Source organism: Leptonychotes weddellii, chromosome 16 (assembly GCF_054177405.1).
Source record: "Leptonychotes weddellii isolate Sample4059 chromosome 16, ASM5417740v2, whole genome shotgun sequence".
Lineage (NCBI taxonomy): Eukaryota > Metazoa > Chordata > Mammalia > Carnivora > Phocidae > Leptonychotes > Leptonychotes weddellii.
This window is the reverse complement of record NC_138384.1, coordinates 40,765,275-40,786,586: the sequence shown is the minus strand read 5'-3', so window position 1 is coordinate 40,786,586 and position 21,312 is coordinate 40,765,275. Positions and strand designations below refer to the sequence as shown.

General features: G+C 55.1%; 1 protein-coding gene and 1 long non-coding RNA gene across 3 annotated transcripts in view; one reads left to right on the top strand and one right to left on the bottom strand.

Moving 5' to 3' along the window:
- The window catches only part of FCGBP (Fc gamma binding protein), a 48,072-nt gene that overhangs the window by 22,757 nt on the left and 4,003 nt on the right, over positions 1 to 21,312 (top strand). Inside the window, exons 8-19 of the mRNA XM_081806882.1 lie at positions 748 to 1,340; positions 3,957 to 4,548; positions 4,686 to 4,885; positions 6,746 to 6,887; positions 8,871 to 9,208; positions 10,141 to 10,714; positions 11,095 to 11,711; positions 12,157 to 12,700; positions 13,541 to 14,112; positions 14,381 to 14,954; positions 15,978 to 16,177; positions 20,838 to 21,221. Of these exons, the coding sequence (XP_081663008.1) occupies positions 748 to 1,340; positions 3,957 to 4,548; positions 4,686 to 4,885; positions 6,746 to 6,887; positions 8,871 to 9,208; positions 10,141 to 10,714; positions 11,095 to 11,711; positions 12,157 to 12,700; positions 13,541 to 14,112; positions 14,381 to 14,954; positions 15,978 to 16,177; positions 20,838 to 21,221 (5,330 nt within the window). The remainder of the gene's footprint in view (positions 1 to 747; positions 1,341 to 3,956; positions 4,549 to 4,685; positions 4,886 to 6,745; positions 6,888 to 8,870; positions 9,209 to 10,140; positions 10,715 to 11,094; positions 11,712 to 12,156; positions 12,701 to 13,540; positions 14,113 to 14,380; positions 14,955 to 15,977; positions 16,178 to 20,837; positions 21,222 to 21,312) is intronic.
- Positions 7,727 to 12,316, bottom strand: LOC115944322 (uncharacterized). 2 transcript variants are annotated; one of them, XR_014140915.1, is made up of 4 exons: positions 12,187 to 12,316; positions 9,415 to 9,504; positions 9,151 to 9,303; positions 7,727 to 8,066 (listed from the first exon to the last, which is right to left on the bottom strand). It is a non-coding gene; the product is annotated as an uncharacterized LOC115944322 (long non-coding RNA). The 2 variants fall into 2 exon arrangements; XR_014140916.1 differs by lacking the exon at positions 9,415 to 9,504 and having other exon boundaries at positions 12,187 to 12,284.

Below are 21,312 nucleotides of genomic sequence, written 5' to 3'. Positions count from 1 at the left end.
TGGCCGCACGTGGTTATTATCTCGGCACAGACAGAGGCTTTACTGGGCTTAGTCTTAGGTTTTTTGTTTCGTTTTGTTTCGAGGAAACCGCCTGTCTCATAATCTAGAGTGACTGGAGTTCGGAGAGAGGAACAGGAATTATTTTTTTCCTCTTCTTCACAACATGGGCCAAAGATTTCAATTTACTACAGAATTACTCCTCCTACTACTATATCACTATAGAATGAAGAAGCTAAAACTACTGTGTTCACAAATGCATTGCATAGATCACACACACACTGCATATGCACTTATGTGTTTAAGACATGTCATTAAAGGGGCGCCTGGGTGGCTCAGTTGTTAAGCGTCTGCCTTCGGCTCAGGTCATGATCCCAGGGTCCTGGGATCGAGCCCCGCATCGGGCTCCCTGCTCAGCGGGAAGCCTGCTTCTTCCTCTCCCACTCCCCCTCTTGTGTTCCCTCTCTTGCTGTGTCTCTCTCTGTCAAATAAATAAATAAAATCTTAAAAAAAAAAAAGACATGTCATTAAAGACATTATGGATAACCACAAACTATAGTTAAGTTGGAATAGAATCTTAATTAGGCCCAGATTAATTGTGATGTAATCTGTGCCCCAGGCCCCACTGAACAGAGGGGCTCCTTGCTGCCGGATGGCTTACGTGTGAGTGTGTGAGGGTGTGCCTGCGCGTGTGTCACCTGGGAGCGGAGATTCTTGATGCTCACGAGCTCACTGCTGCTTTCCCTACAGCTCTGAGCTGCCCGCCCCACAGCCACTACGAGGCATGTTCCCATGGCTGCCCGCTGTCCTGTGGGGACCTCCCAGTGCCCGGGGGCTGTGGCTCCGACTGCTACGAGGGCTGTGTGTGTGACGAGGGCTTCGCGCTCAGTGGTGAGTCCTGCGTGCCCCTGCCCTCCTGCGGCTGCGCATACCAGGGCGTCTACCACCCGCCAGGCCAGACCTTCTACCCCGGACCTGGGTGTGATTCGCTTTGCCAATGCCAGGAGGGTGGCCTGGTGTCCTGCAAGCCCTCCGCCTGTGGCCCGCAGGAGGCCTGCCAGCCGTCCGGTGGCCTCCTGGGCTGCGTGGTCGTGGGCTCTGCCACCTGCCAAGCCTCGGGAGACCCCCATTACACCACCTTCGACGGCCGCCGCTTCGACTTCATGGGTACCTGTGTGTACGTACTGTCTCGGACCTACAAGACCCGGCCTGGGCTGCAGCAGTTTACCGTCCTGCAGGAGAACGTGGCCTGGGGCAATGGGAAAGTCAGTGTGACCAGGGTGATCACCGTCCAGGTGGCTAACTTCACCCTGCGGCTGGAGCAGAATCAGTGGAAGGTCACGGTGAGAGGAGCAGCGGAACACGAAGGGGAGGGGGCCTGGGATAGAGGGTGCTCTGTGGGTGGGACACGCAAAGCACTCAGCCCAGAGGCAGGGGGCTCAGAGCTCTGAGTGGATGTGGGAAGCACAGGGTCCCCAAGGGGGGGCCGGTAGGTGCCGGTCAGAGCCCCGAGTGGGGAGCCAAGGAGTCAGGAGGCCTTGGGGACCTGGACCTGCTCCCACGTGACTCAGTTTCCCCCTCTGTCTGCTCCTCAGGCTCTCCTCTCCCTGCTCCTGCCTATCCCCTCTGAACATCTCTGCTCACCCCCACCTCCCTTTCCCTGCACCTTCCCTGCACCTGGTCCCTGCCCCAGCCACCTCCCTGGTCTCCTGGCCAGCAACATGAAGCAGTCAGAGGCTGGGCAAGTTCGGGGATGGGGGTTGGGAAAGGTTCAAGGACAGAGGACAATCTGGGGGTGACCCCATCACCCCTTACCAACCATAACAACAACAGTAACAGCAGCTCCGGTTTTTACACGGCTGACCTCTGATTTTGTTGGCCGCTAAACACTTCACATTCACAGTATCATTTCATCCTTGCAGCTGGAAGTACCATTATTTGCTTTATTCTTTAGAGGGGGAGGTCCCATCACTGGCCCAAAGTGCCCCAGCAAAGGCACGACTTGAACCCGGGACGACATGCCAGGAGACAGCGTACTGGACCCTGGGTGCACCATGGTGCTTTTCTTTTTTTTTTTTTAATGAGAGAGAGAGAACACATGAGAGGGGATAGGGTCAGAGGACAAAGCAGACTCCCTGCCGAGCAGGGAGCCCGATGCGGGACTCGATCCAGGGACTCCAGGATCATGACCCGAGCCGAAGGCAGTCGCTTAACCAACTGAGCCACCCAGGCGCCCACCATGGTGCTTTTCTGAGAAGGATTTGGTCTCCTATGGAAAGTGGAAGGCTCTCCCCAGGGATCCCACTAAAATGCAGGCACATGACCATTGCACTCAGGCAGGATTGATGATGAGGTTGCTGATAAAGAGCTGACTTCTTCAGGGATCCGCTATGCACCGGCCATGCGTTAGATGCTTGCTTACACTCCTAGGAGAGCACCTCACGTATAGTTGGCTCTGAATACAGGTGTGGTTGGTGTTCTTGTCATTTGCATCTCACTGAAGCCACTAGCTTCTCCATGAGGTGGAAACTATTATATCCCGCACTTTACAGATGAGGAAACTGAGGCACCGAGGTCCCTGCTTGGGAAGTATGGCAGGTGACTATGTTTTAAGGAGCCTGTCTTCCTCCTGCCTCCTCCTCTGACGCTCAGCGTGTCTGCATTCAGGAAGGATGAGCGAGCGTGTTAATCAGGGGTGGACTTCTAAGGCTTCATTGGATGCCCAGCAGCCTTCCACTTGAAACCACTGGTTCTTGGCTCAGGGGTTTGAAGTTCATTTCCCATTAGCCTAACGCTCCACCCACTGACGCTTAAAGTGAAAAACCTTAGCACCCACTTACTTGTCAAAAGAAAAACTCCCAATCAGAGCTCAGAATGCTAGCAAATGCTCCCAGAACACCCATTCCATGCCAGACACATTTCTCAGCGCTTCCCAGATGTCAATTTAAATAATCCTGACAGTAACCGTGTGGACCCCACTTGGTAGGTGAGGAAACAGACACAGAGAGGCGCCTCACGGGCAGAGTTGCAGGAAGGGGAAGGGGCAGAGCTGTGTTGGAACCCAGGCAGGTGGATCCGGAGTCCATCCCTGCATTATCAATCTGTAAGGGGTGAAGGAAGGGTAGCTGGGAAGCTTGTTACTCCATCGAGGCCTGTATCAGCTTTCTGTGGCTGCCGGCACAAGTTACCACACGCATGGTGGCTTAAAACAACAGAAATTTGTTTTCTCACCGTTGTGGAGGCCAGAAGTCCAAACTCAAGGTGTTGGCAAGATCCACCCTCCTTCCGAAGGCTCCAGGGGAGGCTCCTTCCTCGCCTCTTCCAGAGAATTCTCGTGTTTTCCAGGTGTTCCTTGGCTCACGGCCACGACACTCCCATCACAGTCTTTGTCTTTTTTTTTTAAGATTTTATTTATTTTAGAGAGAGAGAGAGAGTGCACGAGCAGGAGGGACAGAGGAAGAGGGAGAGAGAATCTCAAGCAGACTCCACGCTGAGCGCAGAGCCTGACGCAGGGCTCGATCTCACGACCAGAGCTGAAACAAGAGTCAGTTGCTCAACCGACTGTGCCACCCAGGCGTCCCCCCTGTCTTTGTCTTCACATGGCCTCTTTTCTTCTCTCTGTCTCCTTTTCTGGCTCTCGTCATTATACGAGGAAACTCATCACTGGGCATAGGGCCCACCCGGATCCAGGATGATCTTGAGATCATGACCCTAAGTAGGTCTGCAAAGACTCTTATTCCAAATAAGGTCACATTCAGGGGTTTTGGGCAGACATATCCTTTGGGGACCACCATTCGACCCACTTGCAAGACCCGATGATTATGCCCATTTTACAAATACAGGAACTAAGGCCCAGAGACTGGGAGGTCACATGGATCTCCAACGTCAGGCAAGGGTTCGAACGAGGGTCTGCCCTCCCAAAGTGCGCCGTCTGATGGGTGGCATCTCCTACCTCCCAGGTGAATGGTGTGGACATGAAGCTGCCCGTGGTGCTGGCCCAGGGCCAGGTCCGCGCCTCCCAGCACGGCTCGAACGTCGTGATCGACACTGACTTCGGCCTGCGTGTGGCCTACGACCTCACGTACAACGTGCGGGTCACCGTCCCAGGCAACTACTACCAGCAGCTGCGTGGCCTTTGTGGGAACTACAATGGCGACGCCAAGGATGACTTCCAGAAGCCGGACGGTTCACAGGCAGGCAGCTCAAACGAGTTCGGTAACTCCTGGGAGGAGGCGGTGCCCGGCTCCCCATGCCTGCCACCGCCCACCTGCAAGCCCGGGGAGGATTGCAGCCCGGACCTCGAGTGCCCCCCTGAGCTGGAGGAGAAGTACAAGCAGGAGAAGTTCTGTGGGCTCCTCACCAGCCCCTCTGGGCCTCTGGCCGCCTGCCACAAGCTGGTTGAGCCCCAGGGTCCCTTAGAAAATTGTGTCTTTGATCTTTGCCTGGGTGGCGGGAACGAGAGCATCCTCTGCAGCAGCATCCAAGCCTATGTGAGTGCTTGCCAGGCGGCTGGAGGCAACATTGGTCCCTGGAGGACTGAGTCATTCTGTCGTGAGTAAGGGGCAGAGAAGGGCGGGGGGTACTGAGGGGAAGAGGGAGGGGAGACTGAGGCTCAGAAGGGGCAGACACTGCAGCCCCTTCCGCAGAGCCCTTGGGAGGGGGCTCTGACCAACACTCCCTCTTTGCAGCAATGGCATGCCCCCCCAACAGCCACTATGAGCTCTGCGCAGACACCTGCTCCCTGGGCTGCTCGGCACTCAGCGCCCCCCCTCACTGCCCGGAGAGCTGCGCCGAGGGCTGCCAGTGTGACCCCGGCTTCCTCAGTGACGGCCAGGCCTGCGTGCCCATCCAGCAATGTGGCTGCTACCATAACGGTGTCTACTATGAGGTAGGAACCCGGTCACGGCAGGCAGAGACCAGGGCCTGCCCATCTCCCCACAGCCGGCTCCTTGGCCTCCTGAACATCTCTCCCACCCAGCCCTTCCCCTCCCCATGGCCCCACTGTGGTCCCATTTGTCATCTCCCACCTGCTGCCTCCCTGCCCTCACTCTTGCTCCCTTGAGCCACCTTCCCCCATGGCAGCGGGAAGACCCTTCTCCATATGGCCGTGGACCCTGCAACTATAAACCTTCCCCTGGCTCCCCGAGTCTAGACTGTCTCTCTGACACAGCAGGTAACTCCCTCTGCTTGCCTCTCCCACCCTCATCCACTTACTCCTCTTTCTTCGATTTGCCTGTGTGTTTGTCTAAAGCCTAGCTCCCTCAAAGGACCAGGAGCTCTGTGAAGGCAGGCGCCCTCTCTACTCTTCTCCTCATACAAATGAAAGTGGTAACAAGGGGCACCTGGGTGGCTGTCGGTTAGGCGTCTGCCTTCAGCTCAGGTCATGGTCTCAGGGCCCTGGGATTGAGCCCCGCATCAGGCTCCTTGAACAGCGGGCAGTCTGCTTCTCCCTCTCCCTCTGCCTGCCGCTCCCCCTGCTCATGCTCTCTCTCTCACTATCTCTGTCTCTGTGTCAAATAAATAAAATCTTTAAAAAAAACCAAAAGCGATAACAAAAGCAAATAGGTAGATGGTGCTTACCTCATACCAGTTACAGCTTTCAATGCCCCGGGCACAGTTTAGGTGCGTTACACATAGAGACGAACTTTTTATTATGACAATTTTCAAATATGCAAAAGTCAAGAGAACAGTGTAATAAATCTCCATGGACCCATCACGCATCCTTGGTGATAACCACATTTTCTCCCTTCTTGTTTCCTCTCCAACCTGGATTATTATTATTTTTTTTAATTTTATTTATTTATTTATTTTTTTTTTTTATTTGGGAGAGAGAGAATGAGAGACAGAGAGCAGGAGAGGGAGGAGGGTCAGAGGGAGAAGCAGACTCCCTGCTTAAGGAGGGACTCGATCCCGGGACTCCAGGATCATGACCTGAGCCGAAGGCAGTCGCTTAACCAACTGAGCCACCCAGGCGCCCCTGGATTATTTTTTTAAAAACTCCCTTTTCCTTTCCCCTATACTTCATATGTATTACTAAGTAAGTTATACTACCATAGGTAGGTGCTATTATTATCAGCAGCTTATAGATGAGGAAATTGAGTCATCAAGAGGTTAAGTAATTTTTTTAAAGATTTTATTTATTTGAGAGAGAGAGAGAGAGCCCGAGCGCACAAGCAAGGAGAGCGGAAGAGGGAGAAGCAGACTCCCTGCTGAGCAGGGAGCTCGAGGAAGGACTCAATCCCAGGACCCTGGGATCATGACACGAGCCAAAGGCAGACGCTTAACCAACTGAGCCACCCAGGCGCCGAGGTTAAGTAATTTGCACAGAGTGATACAGTTTGGAAATAGCAGAAACAGGCTTCAGACCCAGTTTGCTCCAGAGCCTTTGCTCTTTTTTTTTAATTTAAATTTAATTAATTAACACATAATGTATTATTGGTTTCAGAGGTAGAGGTCAGGGATTCATCAGTCTTATATAATACCCAGTGCTCATTACAGAGCTTTTGCTCTTAATTGGTATGTCACAACGCTTCTCATATAGAGCGGACATTGAGTGGGCATTTTGGAAAAATGAATGAATGAATGAATGAATTGGATCCCAAGGCCATGTGGTGCCTTAGGTTCACAGACAAGGGGCCGCCCTGCTGAAAGATGCCCTTTTCGTGTTCTCTGGACCCTCTGGCCCCGGAACACCTGAGATGCTGGTGTCAACTCCTGCCCTGATGGCCGTCGCCCTCTGTCCCCACAGCCAAACCAGACGATGCTCGTCGACAACTGCCAGCAGCAGTGTGTGTGCCATGCCGGGCAAGGTGTGGTGTGCCAGGCCCACAGCTGCAAGCCAGGACAGGTGTGCAAGCCCTCGGGAGGCGTCCTGAGCTGCATCACCAAAGGTGCTGGGCTGGGGCCGGGCGCAGGGCCCTGGGAACAGAGGACGAGGACTCCGGAGCAGAGGGTGGTGGAAACCCTGATTTTCACAGTGGGAGGCACAGAGGACGAAGGATTGAGGTCTCCACCTGGGGCCCCCTGGGCTGGGATTTCCAGGGCCAGGGGCAGAGGGCCTCCAGGCTGGGAGGCAGGGACTCTTATGGTAGCATCCAGGCTGTGGGGACCCCCAGGGCTAGGTTTCCTGGGGCAAGTGTCAGAGACCCTCAGCATAAAGTAAGGACAGGCAAATTTTTCTCCTACAGGGCCAGATGGTAAATACTTAAACTTGCAAGGCCTTAGAGTCTCAGTCATAACTACCCAACTCTGCCATCATGGCATGAAATCAGCCGTAGGCTATGTAAGCGAGGAGCTGAGGCTCCAACGAAACTCATATTTATAAAAAACAGGCAGCTGGCTGTGCCAGTGTTCGCGGACCACCGGTATGCAGGATTGGGCTCAGGGCTTCTAAACACCCCTTCAAGGTAGGCGTCTTGGGCAGAGATCCCACCAAGGCTGGGGTCTTCAATACAGGGCCCTCCTCAAGAGGAGGATCAGGATTTATAGGGTAACAGTCTCAGACATGGGACCCACCCTCCCTGATTAAGTCTAAGTGACAGAGCCGCCCCCCAGGACTGGTTTCTTAGGGTGAAGGGCAGAGCATAATTCCTTATTCCCAAAGACAAGGGAATGGGACCTCCAGAACTGACTGAGGCCCTCAGTGCTGCTGGGCAGGCTCACAGGGACTCCCAGGGGTGGGGGGCGTAGCGGTCAGAGTTGGATCAGGAGACAAAAACCACAGAGTAGCTTCAATGCGGAGTTTAATCTACAGAATATACTTGTAATCAAGTACTAGGGGGGTAAGAAGAACATGAATGAACAAAAGAAAAGCAGATGTCAGGAGCAGCCCCCGCCCCTAAAGCTAAAGCAGGGCACCCAGGGAAGGGAGGGAGGCCGAGAGGCAGATGTCATTGGAAGATGCAGCCGGAGCCTACTGGCTTAGAGGTTGTGCAGGCTGGAGCAAGCAGGCAGGAAGATCCTGGTGGGGTGCTCGCAAAACTCCCAAAACTCAGTGGGAAGCTGTGGGCCAGAGCCTAAGTGACTCTCCAGGAGGCCAGCTGGGGCCATGGACTGGCTGAGTGCGTCCCCTGCAGGCAAGGAGAGCAGAGCACCGTGAATCACAGCGGGAAGCTGCTCCCCTTGCCTCGACCCTCCAGCGCTTTCTCCTGACAAAGCCCTCTATTGGTGGATCTGGAGCTGAGAGGCAATACACTGAAAATGGGCACGGGGGGGGGCGGGGTGCGGAGGAAGTTTTAAGGCTGGAGTCTTAGGCACAGGGGTTCAAAAATAGGTCACAGATACAGTGGCCCTAGGGACAGAGTTTTAGACAAAGAGACCCTCAGAGATGGGGCTTTAGAAATGAGATTCCCCAAGGCCAGGGTCTCAGAGGCAGCCACCCAAGGGAGGCAGAGTCTTTCACAGAGGGACCCCCCCCCCAGGTCAGGATCTCAAATGTTGGGGCCTCTGGGGTTAAGTTCTCACCAGAAAGTTCCTCTAGTACCTTGGTTTAGCACAGAAACCTCCAGGACGGAGTCTCAGAGGGGGTGGCCCCCAGAAGGCTGGCAGCTTAGGTGCATGGGGAAATAAGGGCCCAGGTCTGGAACACAGAAAACCCTGGGGCTGTGGATGCCCTCTCATGGATGCCCTCAGGGCTGGCATCACAGATAACGGGACCCCTTGGGGCTGGGTTCCAATGTAAGGACCCTACAGTCTGGGTCTTGGCTGCAAGGTCTCAGGCAGCAAACTGCCAGGCGTGGGTCTCAGTTGGGAGGCCCCTGATATCCATCCTCAGCCACCAGTACAGTAGCCTGGGGCAGAGACTGGGGCAGATGTTGGGAAGCAGCTGTCCTTTGGCCGGACAGCCCTAGAATGTCCTCTCTCCCTGTCTCCAGACCCATGCCACGGTGTGACGTGTCGACCACAGGAGACCTGCCAGGAGAAAGCTGGCCAGGCTGTGTGCGTGCCCAACTATGAGGCCACATGCTGGCTATGGGGCGACCCACACTACCACTCCTTTGATGGCTGGGACTTTGACTTCCAAGGCACGTGCAACTATGTGCTGGCAGCAGCTGGCTCCCAGGGGGGCAGCTCCCAGGGCCTGACCCCCTTCACCGTCACCACCAAGAATGAGAACCGGGGCAACCCTGCTGTGTCATATGTGAGGCTCGTCACCGTGTCTGCCCTCGGCTTCAATATCTCCATCCACAAAGGCGAGATCGGCAAAGTCCGGGTAAGTCGGGCAGCATGACCCTTGGAGCCCCCTAGTGGGGGCAAGGGGTCCTGCCAGCCTCGGTTAGGAGCTGAAGGCTCTGTCTTGGCCCAGGCCTGAAACAAAACGACAGCAAAACAATAGTTACAGCAATCGTCACCTCTCTGTTGGGAATTAAGCGAGCCTGGCCCTTTGCTAAGGGCTTGATGTAGGACTTCAGCACTTGCCTTTTTAGAGACCTGGGTTTGAATCCAGACTCCTTGTGAGCTGCATGATGTTGGGCGAGTGACTTTTCTGGTGGGCCTCGATTTCCTTATCTGTGAAACGGGGATCCGGCTGAGAGCCCATGAATGTTTGTGAGGGAATAAATTAGAGGCCCAAAGCCTCCAACTGGAGTGAAATTCAGGGAGATGGGGAGAGGGGTGAGGGCTGGGGGGAGATGGGCCACCCTTCCTGCCCATGGTTGCAGATGAATGGTAGTCCACAGTGGGAGAGAGAAGTATGGAACAGGGTAGGTACTAGATAAATGTTGAGTGACTTGAAGAGATGTCCAGACACACAGAGATGCACAGGAGAGGAGGAGGGAGGGAGGGAATCACTGAGTGAGAGAGACACAGAGAGAGAGAGAGAGAGAGATAAGTCTAGATACAGAGAAATAAGTCTAGATGTAGACAGAGGGAGAGATAACAGAGAGACAGAGAGAGTAGAGGAAGGGAGGGAGATGGAGAGCGAGAGACCCAGAAAAAGCAGTAGAGTGAGGCTTCATTCTCCAGGGCCTGGACTTCAGCAATGTCCGCAATGCTTGTCAAGTGACCTACAACCGTCAGTCAGTCGTAAGGGAAGCCTTGGCAGCTGCCAGCCATGGCAGAATGAGGGAGGGAGGCAGGGGGCCAGAGCTGGAGCCTCCACACCTCGAGTGAGCTCTGTTTGCCTCCTTCCTCTCCCCCCGCCAGGTGAACGGTGTGCTGACAGCGCTGCCCGTCTCTGTGGCCGGGGGCCGGATTTTGGTGACCCAGGGCGCATCAAAAGCGCTGCTGGTAACAGACTTTGGGCTTCAGGTTAGCTATGACTGGGATTGGCGAGTGGAGGTGACGCTGCCTAGTAGCTATCATGGCGAAGTGTTTGGGCTCTGCGGGAACATGGACCGTGACAGCAGCAACGACCGAGCCTTCCCCAACGGCACGCTGGCTCCCTCGATACCCGTCTGGGGCGGCAGCTGGCGTGCTCCGGGCTGGGACCTGCTGTGCTGGGATGAATGTCAGGGGAACTGTCCAACATGCCCTGAGGACCAGGAGGAGGAGTACAAGGGCCCTGGCTTCTGTGGACCCCTGGCCCCTGGCGCGGGAGGCCCCTTTGCTGCCTGCCATGCCCACGTGGCCCCCAACAGCTTCTTCAAGGGCTGTGTTCTGGATGTCTGCCTAGGCGGCGGGGCCCACGACATCCTTTGCCAGGCTCTGGCCGCCTATGCTGCTGCCTGCCAGGCCGCAGGGATTGCCATTAAGGACTGGAGGGAGCAGGCTGGTTGTGGTGAGTGTTGGGGAGCAGAGCAGGAGCTCGGGGTAAGGGGAGGGGTCCTGTCTCTGCCAGATTGGATGGGTCTTACTTGGGTCTTTCTGGGTTGTTCTGTTTTTTCTTGCACTCTCGGTCTCTGTTTTTGTCTCTCGGTCTCTTGGCGCTTATCTCTGTGTCTCCCTTTGTCTCTCTGCCTCTCCATTTCTCATTCTCTCTCTGCTTGTCTCTGTTTGGGTCTTCCTCTATGTCTCCCTCGCTGTCTATCAGTGTCTCTTGCTGTTTCCCTCAGTTCCTTTGTCTGTCCCTCTGTCTCTGTCTCCTCCCAATCCTCTGACCCCACCCCCCGACACCATTCCCTCTCTTTGTCTCCCTCCCACTCCTCGGTCCACCCACAGAGATCTCCTGCCCCAAGAACAGCCACTACGAGCTCTGTGGCCCAGCCTGCCCGGACAGCTGCCCGTCCCCTGCACCCCCCACGACCCCAAAGCCATGTGACGGCCCCTGTGCCGAGGGCTGCCAGTGTGACTCGGGCTTCGTGTGGAGCGCCAACCACTGCGTTCCCCTGGATGGTGGCTGTGGCTGCTGGGCCAACGGCACATACCACGAAGCTGGCAGCGAGTTCTGGGCTGACGCCACCTGCTCCCAGAGGTGCCGCTGCGGGCCTGGGGGTGGCTCGCTGGTCTGCAAGCCTGCCAAGTGCGGGCTAGGTGAACAATGTGCCCTGCTGCCCTCGGGCCAGCATGGCTGCGAGCCTGTCAGCACAGCGGAGTGTCAGGCCTGGACTGACCCCCATTACATCACCCTGGATGGGCACCAATTCGACTTCCAAGGCAACTGCGAGTACCTTCTGAGCACGCCCTGCAATGCGCTGCCCACGGGGGCTGAGAACTTCACCGTCACTGTAGTCAACGAGCACCGGGGCAGCCAGGCGGTCAGCTACACTCGCAGTGTCACCCTGCACATCTATAAACACAGCCTGACCCTCAGTGCCCAATGGCCCCGGCAGCTGCAGGTGAGGGGCCTGGAGCCAGACGGGAGCACATGCCAGCCCTGGGGTTGTCTGGGACAGTTAGGAGTTTGCCAGTCCCCTGATTACCTTTCACAGGTTAGCGGGGCATGATGCAGGGGTTCGGAGTATAGGCCTTGGAGCAGGAGGGCTGGGAGCAGTGGCTTCCCCGTTTCTTAGATAATTCCTTTAGTTTGGCCTTAGTTTATTCCACTATAAAATGGGTCTAAGGAAAGTACCTGCTTCAGAGGGTAGTGTGAGGAAGCAGCGGCATCGTGTCTATAGATGCTCGTTATTACTACTACTACCGCTATCATTATTATTACAAAGGGTAGATCACAGGCTCAGGGATCCACCCTCCCCTCCCCTCCCCCCCCCGTGGGTAGTGGAGTCAAAATTCGAACCTGTACCCGCACCGTTCATCGCCCCCACCCCTACCCCGTGCCCGCAGGTGGACGGTAAGCTCGTAGCGCTGCCCTACCAGCTGGACTCGCGCCTGCGCGCGTACGTGAGCGGCGCCGACGTGGTGGTGACCGCGGCCGCCGGGCTCTCTCTGGCTTTCGACGGGAACAGCTTCGTGCGCCTGCGCGTGCCGGCGCCGTACGCGGGCGCCCTCTGTGGCCTGTGCGGGAACTACAACCAGGACCCCGCCGACGACCTGAAGGCTGTGGGCGGGAACCCCGCCGGCTGGCAGGTGGGCGGCGAGCCGGGCTGCGGGGAGTGCGTGCCCGGGCCGTGCCCGCCGCAGTGCACAACCGAGCAGCAGGGGGCCTTCGCCGGCCGGGACGCCTGTGGCGTGATCTCCGCCGCCGACGGCCCGCTGGCGCCCTGCCACAGCCTCGTGCCACCGGAGCAGTACTTCCGGGCCTGCTTGCTGGATGCCTGTCAGGCCCAGGGCCATCCGGGAGGCCTCTGCCCTGCCGTGGCGGCCTACGTGACAGTCTGCCAGGCCGCGGGAGCCCAGCTCGGCGAGTGGAGGCGGCCGGACTTCTGTCGTGAGTACTGATGCGTGCCCGGTCCACATAATGGGGGTCTCCCCGCCTCCCCCTTTTCGCGGCTCTAAGACAAGAGCTTCTCCTCCACCATGGGGTTAGGCACCACCTTGCCTCCCTTGAGCCAGATAGCTCCTGTCCAGAAAACCACCTTGGCATTCACACACTGAAATGCACCAGGTCACCTACTGCAATGGGCGAGACTCAGATACACCTGGTCAGAAACCCCAGGTCCACTATCCTCTCAGGGATTCATGTGTTGATATCCCAGTTAGATAGACTGGGGTGGTTGAGCCTGCGAAAGCTACACAGCAAGATACACCTGGTCAGGTAGATTCTCTCAGGTACCTGGTGAGAGAGACCTAGAGAGTTGGTCCCATGCACCTACACTGTTTCAAACACTGAAATACACAAGGTCAGGTAGAATTAGTCTGATAACCTCACACAGGGACTCTCCTGGTTAGAGGCACTTGGGCAGAGACCCCCAGGTAGAATCATGACCCTGATGTAGCCCCAGGTAGATATATACAGGCTCATGGTGGCATCATCCAGGGCAGTTCCCCTCAGACACATCGCCTTGGTCAAAGTTATCCTGTCAGCTTCATCCAATCAGATACACATGGTCAGAGTCACGCTGACACCAACCTTGTCAGAGAGACTGCGTCAGAGGCTCCAGGTCAGACATCCACCAGCCGGGTAGACTCAGGTGGCTTCCTCCCGGAGACACAGATACATTTGGCCCCACGCCCCATTCACACTCACCTGGGCAGGTTCTCCCGCTCTGCGCCTCCGCTGTGCCGCTCCCTCGCAGCCGCCTGGCTCATTCCCTCTCGGTCCCCACAGCTCTCCGGTGCCCTGCCAACAGCCACTACAAGCTCTGCGGGGACTCCTGCCCTGTAAGCTGCCCGAGCCTCTCCGCGCCCGAGGGCTGCGTGCAGAGCTGCCAGGAGGGCTGCGTCTGTGATGCCGGCTTCGTGCTCAGCGGCGACACCTGTGTGCCCGTGGGCCAGTGCGGATGCCTCCACGAGGGCCGCTACTACCCGCTAGGCGAGTCCTTCTACCCAGGCCCTGAGTGTGAGCGGCTCTGTGAGTGTGGGCCAGGCGGCCAGGTCACTTGCCAGGAGGGCCCGGCCTGCAGGCCCTACGAGGAGTGCCGAGTAGAGGACGGAGTCCAGGCCTGCCACCCTACAGGCTGTGGCCGCTGCGTGGCCAGTGGGGGCCTCCACTACATTACCCTCGATGGGCGTGTCTATGACCTGCACGGTTCCTGCTCCTACGTCCTGGCCAAAGTCTGCCACCCACAGCCTGAGGACGAGGACTTTAGTATCGTGCTTGAGAAGGATGCCACCGGCGATCTCCAACAGCTGGTGGTGACTGTGGCCAGCCAGGTTGTGAGACTGGCTCGGGGTCCAAAGGTGAGTGGACGTGGCCTTACCCTAGGGGGCTGAGCGGGATAGGGCCCACCCTGAGGGTTCTGAGGGAGCTGTGACCCCGCCCCAAGGCGAGTGAGGGGGACAGAGATCTGAGGGTCTGAAGGGGACACAGTCCCACTCTCGGGCAGTCCGAGGGACATGGTCCGACCCCAAAGGGCCTGTGAGGGACATAGCTCCACCCCAGGAGTCTGAGGGGACTGCCTCACCCGTGGTTCTGTGAGTCCCTGACCCCCCTGGCCTTTCCACCCAGGTCACCGTGGACGACAAGGCTGTGGCCCTGCCTGTGGCTGTGGGTCGCGTGCGGGTGACTGCCGAGGGCCAGAACGTGATTCTGCAGACCACCAAGGCACTGCGGCTTCTCTTTGATGGCGATGCCCATGTCCTCATATCCATCCCCAGCCCCTTCCGTGGCCGGGTCTGTGGCCTCTGTGGGAACTTCAACAGCAACTGGACCGACGACTTTGTCCTGCCCAGCGGCGCTGAGGCCCCCAGCGTGGATGCCTTTGGGGCCGCATGGCGGGCCCCCAGCTCCTCCCAGGGCTGTGGCGAGGGCTGTGGGGCCAGTGGCTGCCCTGTGTGCTTGGCCGAGGAGACGGCACCGTATGAGAGCAACCAGGCCTGCGGTCAGATCCGGGACCCCCAGGGCCCTTTTGCAGCCTGCCACGCGGTGCTGAACCCCTATGAGTACTTCCGCCAATGCGTGTACGACCTGTGTTTCCACAAAGGCAACACCACCTTCCTTTGCCGCAGCCTGACAGCCTACACAGCGGACTGCCAGGCGGTCGGTGGGACCGTGAAGTCCTGGAGGACAGACAGTTTCTGCCGTGAGTGTCCGGGAGGGCCCTCGAAAGACTCCAGACCTGGCTCAGGGACACCCCCCTGACCTGCTCCTGTCCCGTCTGCATCTCAGGAGCAGCCCCTCCCTCTGGAAGGCTCCCTCCGTCACCCAGCTTCTCCCGCAGCACACCCTGCTGACCTCCCTCCTTCCCCCCGAATTGGTCCTTCTCAGACTCCTTTCAGGGGCCCACCGTCCTGAAATCACAGACACAGTTCTTCCTCAGGGCTCATCCTGAGCCCTTTCTGTGGGGACCTGGGAGGGCTAGTCAGGCAGGTCCACAGCTCACATGAGAAAGCCTGAATCTGGCTTATCTGGACCCCCCGGGATGGGACCATATCCCCTCAGATCCCCAGGCCGGGACTGTACCTCTCAGATACCCCCAGTTAGGGGTATGTTTCCTTCAAACTCCCAGGGTAGGGCCGTGTCTTGTTCTTTCTCCTCAGGACAGCACCTATGTCCAGAGCCATTATCCACCCCTTATGGCTCTTGATTTGTCCTCAGGGCTGATAGTGGACACTATCTGTCTTCAGTCCCAACCTCTCTCTTGACTGCCAGTCTCGAGGGTCCAGCAGCTTCCTGAACACTTGCCCTTGGGTGTCCTTGGGGTCCCTCACACCTGCTGTGTTCCCATATGACATCAGCATTTTACCCCAAACCTGATCCTCCCATTCCCTGATCCCAGTCCTCATCCTGGGGCAGCCGTGCCACCCACCAATTGCTCAGCCAGAGCCCAGGGTGTCACCCTGGAGGCTTCCCCTGGGTCCTTACAACTTCCTGTTTTTGCCCCCATCCTGGCCCTGGACCCCTCTGCCTCTGCTTCCCCAATGCGGCCCTGACCACGCTGGGCCGTCACTATCGATCCCACTGACATGAGCTCCACAGGGCAGGGCCCGAGGCTGTCTTCCTAGCTGGCGTCCCCAGCACTGTCAACCGAGATCCTGGTGTGCCGGGAGGCCGGGGTCAGTGTTGGGGCCGCAGGCCTGACCCGCCCCGCCTCCTCCCTCTGCAGCCCTCCAGTGCCCCGCCCACAGCCACTACTCCACCTGCACACGCTCCTGCCAGGGCTCCTGCGCCGCCCTCTCGGGCCTCACGGGCTGCACCAGCCACTGCTTCGAGGGCTGCGAGTGTGATGACCGCTTCCTGCTCTCGCACGGCACCTGCGTCCCCGTACAGAACTGTGGCTGCGTCCATAACGGCCAATACTTGCCGGTGAGGGCGGGCTGGCGACGGGCAGGGAGGGTGGAGGAGTTCGAGGGAGACTCGGGGCTTCTTTTTTTTTTTTTTTTAAAGATTTTATTTATTTATTTGACAGAGACACAGCGAGAGGGAACACAAGCAGGGGAGTAGGAGAGGGAGAAGCAGGCTTCCCGCGGAGCAGGGAGCCCAATGCGGGGCTCGATCCCAGCACTCTGGGATCGCGACCTGAGCCGAAGGCAGATGCTTAACGACTGAGCCACCCAGGCGCCCGAGACTCGGGGCTTCTTTACCGACCTCCTCAAGGATGGGGACAGAGGGGCCACCTCCATTTCCCAGCTCGGTGGCTCAGTGCCCGTAAAGTCCCGGTATGAGTTTCCTGAGGCTGCTGAGACAAACGACCTCAAACTTGGTGGCTTCACACCAGAGAAATCTATTTTCCCAGAGTTCTGAAGGCCGGTGTTAGAAATCAGGGTTCCTGGGGCAAAATCAAGGTGTAGGAAGGACGGCACGCTCTTCAGAGGCTCCAGGGGAGAAACCATTCCTTGCCCCCCTCTCTGCCCCAGTTTTTGGTGGCTGCAGGCATTCCTCGGCTTGTGGCCACCTCCGATTTCTCTTCTGTGTCACATTTCCCCTCCTTCTGTGTGTGTGTCATAAAACCTCCCCATGCCTCCCTTTTCTAAGGATACACGTGATTACATTTAAGTCCCACCCAGATAATCCAGGACAGGCTCTCCATCTCAAGATCCTTAATTCATCACAGGCTGCAAACACCCTTTTTCTGTATAAGGTAACATTGACTGGTTCCAGGAATTGGGGCTGGATATATTTGGGGGACAATTATTTGGCCTCCTACAGTCCCCTCTCTGAGCCTCATTTTCTTTATGGGGTTAATCATCATCCTGGCATTATAGGTGTCTGAGGATTGGGTGCCATTGTGCCTGAAGGGCACCCGCTGGGCACCGGGCCTCTCCGTCTGTCTCCATCATACAGTAAAAATACCAGCAATTTACAATAGCACAGTAGGTGGTGAAGTTGGCAATTGTCTCCTGATGGAAGTTGAAAGTGAATGGGATTTATTTTTGTGCTTGATGCTTTCTGTGCTCTTGCGATGCCCCAAGTTTGTTACAGGTGTTAATTCATTTAGTGATCATAACAACCCTATGAGACGGGCACCATTGTGACAAGGAGAAGTCAGCCCAGAACTGTCCCTTAGCACGTGGTGATGCTGGGATTCACACCCCAGCAGTCCGGACCCACCCTCTGAACGACTAGGCATCCTACCTGCTCAGAAGCATATTTATCAAGTAAAGGAAAGATGAATGACCACATTCCACCCTCATTTATCTGCATCGTTTTATTAATGGCAGAAAGCTAGGCTAGAAGGCCTGGAAGTGCAAGACTTCTGGGGAAGGAAATGCCAAACTTCTCCTTCCTCTGGGGGTCACTGCCTACAAGAAGCTCTCCCTGATCCCCTAGGCTGGGTTAGGTATTACCCCAGTGCTTCCCCCATCCCAGCGCTGACCAGTCTGCCTGTGCTAGAAGGTTTCTTGGATTTATGAGTCTGGCATTCACCAGAGAAGTCTGGGCTAGAGATACAGATGAGCGAGCCATCTATATAGAGATGGTATTTAGCTCTTTTGTTCCATTCATCCATTTCCTTTAATGTTTTCAGACTTCAATTTTATTTTTTAAATTAACATATAATGTATTATTTGTTTCAGGAGTATAGGTCTGTGATTCCTCCGTCTTACATAATACCCAGTGCTCATTATAGCACATACCCTCCCTAATGTCCCTCACCCAGTTACCCTATCCCTCCACCCCACTCCCCTCCAGCAACCCTCAGTTTGTTTCCTACGATTAAGAGTCTCCTATGATCAAGTATGTTCCTCTCTGGTTTCATCTTGTTTCATTCTTTCCTCTCTTCCCCGATGATCCTCTGTTTTGTTTCTTAAATTTCACATACGAGTGAGATCATATGATAATTGTGTCTTTCTCTGACTGACTTATTTCGCTTAGCATAAAACCCTCTAGTTCCATCCACATTGTTGCAAATGGCAAGATTTCATTTTTTGATGGCTGCGTAATATTCCATTGTATATATATATTCCACATGTTTATCCATTCATCTGCTGATGGGTGTCTGGGCTCTTTCCATCGTTTGGCTATTGTGGACATTGCTGCTATAAACATTGGGGTGCAAGTACCCCTTTGGATTACTACATTTATATCTTTGGGATAAATACCCAGTAGTGCAATTACTGGGTCATAGGGTAGCTCTATTTTCAACTTTTTGAGGAATCTCCATACTGTTTTCCAGAGTGGCTGCGCCAGCTTGCATTCCCGCCAGCAGTGTAGGAGGGTTCCCCTTTCTCCGCATCCTCGCCAGCATTTGTCGTTTCCTGACTTGTTAATTTTAGCCATTCTGACTGGTGTGAGGTGGTATCTCATTGAGGTTTTGATTTGTATTTCCCTGATGCCGAGTGATGTTGAGCATCTTTTCATGTGTCTGTTGGCCATTTGGATGCCTTCTTTGGAGAAATGTCTGTTCATGTCTTCTGCCCATTTCTTAATTGGATTATTTGTTCTTTGGGTGTTGTTTGATAAGTTCTTTATAGATTTTGGATACTAGCCCTTTATCTAATATATCATTTGCAAATATCTTCTCCCATTCTCTCGCTTGTCTTTTGGTTTTGTCGACTGTTTCCTTTGTAGTGCAAAAGCTTTTTATCCTGATGAAGTCCCAATAGTTCATTTTTGCCTTTGTGTCCCTTGCCTTTGGAGACGTGTCTAGCAAGAAGTTGCTGCGGCCAGGGTTGAAGAGGTTGTTGCCTGTGTTCTCCTCTAGGACTTTGATGGATTCCTGTTTCACATTTAGATCTTTCATCCATTTTAAGGAAATGATCCAGTTTCATTCTTCTGCATGTAGCTGTCCAGTTTTCCTAACACCATTTGTTGAAGAGACTGGTTTTTTTCCATTGGACATTTTTTCCTGCTTTGTTGAAGATTAGTTGACCACAGAGTTGAGGGTCCATTTCTGGGTTCTCTATTCAGACTTTTATTTTTAAAGAATTCAAACTTAAGGAAATGTGCAAGAATCATACAAAGAACTCCTGTATACCTTTCCTTTAGGTTCTTGTTGACCTTATGACAAGTTTGCTTTTTTTTTAAGATTTTATTTATTTATCTGAGAGAGAGAGAGAGAATGAGCAAGGGGGAGGAGCTAAGGAGAGGGAGAAGCAGACTCCCTGCTAAGCAGGGAGCCCAATATGGGACTCGATTCCAGGACCCTGAAATCATGACCTGAGCCAAAGGCAGACGTTTTTTGTTTGTTTGTTTGTTTGTTTAAAGATTTTATTTATTTGACAGAGCGAGAGAGCACAAGTAGGGGGAGCAGTAGAAGGAGAGGGAGAAGCAGGCTTCCCGCTGAGCAAGGAGCCCGATGTGGGGCTTGATCCCAGGACCCTGGGATCATGACCTGAGCCGAAGGCAGACGCTTAACCATCTGAGCCACCCAGGCGCCCCAAGCCAAAGGCAGAAGTTTAACTGACTGAGCCACCCAGGCGCCCCGACACGTTTGCTTTATCATCCTCTCTATATAAGTATATATGCACATTTTTTATGAACTATTTGAGAGTGATGCTGACATAGTGCCCCTTTACCCCTTGGTACTTTAGCATTTCCTAAGAATAAGGAAATTCATTTACATGATTATGATGTGATTAATTTCAAAATCGGGAAATGAACACTGATTCAATACTATAAATATTCCATTTGAATTTTATCGGTGGTCCCAATAATGTCCTCTACGACAATCACCCACCCCCCTCGGCCAGAGTCCAAATGAGGATCAGACGCTGCTTTTGATGAGATTTGATGAGATCACCAGGTAGTGAACACAGAGAGAGAAGGAAAAGGTCTAAGGACTGTGCCCTGAGCAAAGTAGCAGTTAAGGATTTGGGAGATGAGGACAACTTGAGAATGCAGTGAAGAGAGAGCAGCCAGTCAGAGAAAAAAATTATCTCCCAGAGTTGGGTTCCCGGGGTCCCATGGTCTGGGCTGTGGGTGTCAAGACTCTGGGCTCTCTGTCCTACCTGGTATCAGTTGGCTTTTACTGGGTTACAAACTACCCCAAAACATAGTGGCTTAAAACAACTATTTGTTGAGGTCATGATTCTGGGAGTCTGCTCTTTGGGGTGGACTCAGCTGGGTGGTTCCTCCGCTGTTCCGGGAATCACTCATACATCTCTAGCCCTGCGACGGGTCCGCTGAGGGCTGCCTGGCATACAATGTGACAGCTGGGATCATTGTCTCTGTTCCGTGGAGTCTCATCCTCCAGCAGGCTAGCCCATGCTTGTTCTTATGGGCAGGGTTCCAAGAAAGAGAGAGAGAAGAAGGGAGGAAGGGAGGGAGAGAGAGAGAGAAGGAGAGAAAACTGCGGTCCCATGAAGTCCAACCTTGAACCTGGGGCGGCATTGCTTCTGCTGCCTTATAACAAGCCAAGCATAGCATTAAGGTGAACCCAGATTCCTGGGGAAAGGGGAAGTAAACTCCGTGGTTCAATGGAAGTTGGTGCCAAGTCACTCTATGTAGATACAGAGGGTTTGGGAGATTGCGGCCATGGGCGCCATCTGCCGCACCTCGGCCACCTGGCCCCTCTCTCTGTGCACAGGTGAACTCCTCACTGCTGAGCTTAGACTGCCGCCAGCACTGTTCCTGCTCCCCAAACACTGGCCTGACGTGCAAGGCAGCCAGCTGTGGGCCAGACCGGGTCTGTGAGGTCCGGGCCGGGACCCAGAACTGCTGGGCCCCCCAGGGTCTCTGTTCCCTCTCTGTGGATGCCAACCTCACCACCTTCGATGGGTCCCATGGAGCTTTCCGCTCCCAGGGCATCTACGAACTGTCTTCCCGCTGCCCGGGGCTACCAGACACCATTCCCTGGTTCCGTGTGGTGGCTGTCGTCCAGGCCTGTGAAGGCAAAATTCAACCTGTGAACCAGGTTCACATCTTCTTCGAGGACGGGCTGGTGATTCTGAGCTCAGAGAACGGAGTGTGGGTAAGCCTGGGTATGGGGGCACGTCTCCCCTGGGCTTTTGTCCTTCCTGCTGCCATGCCCCTACAATCCTGGCTGCCCATCTGCCTTGTGC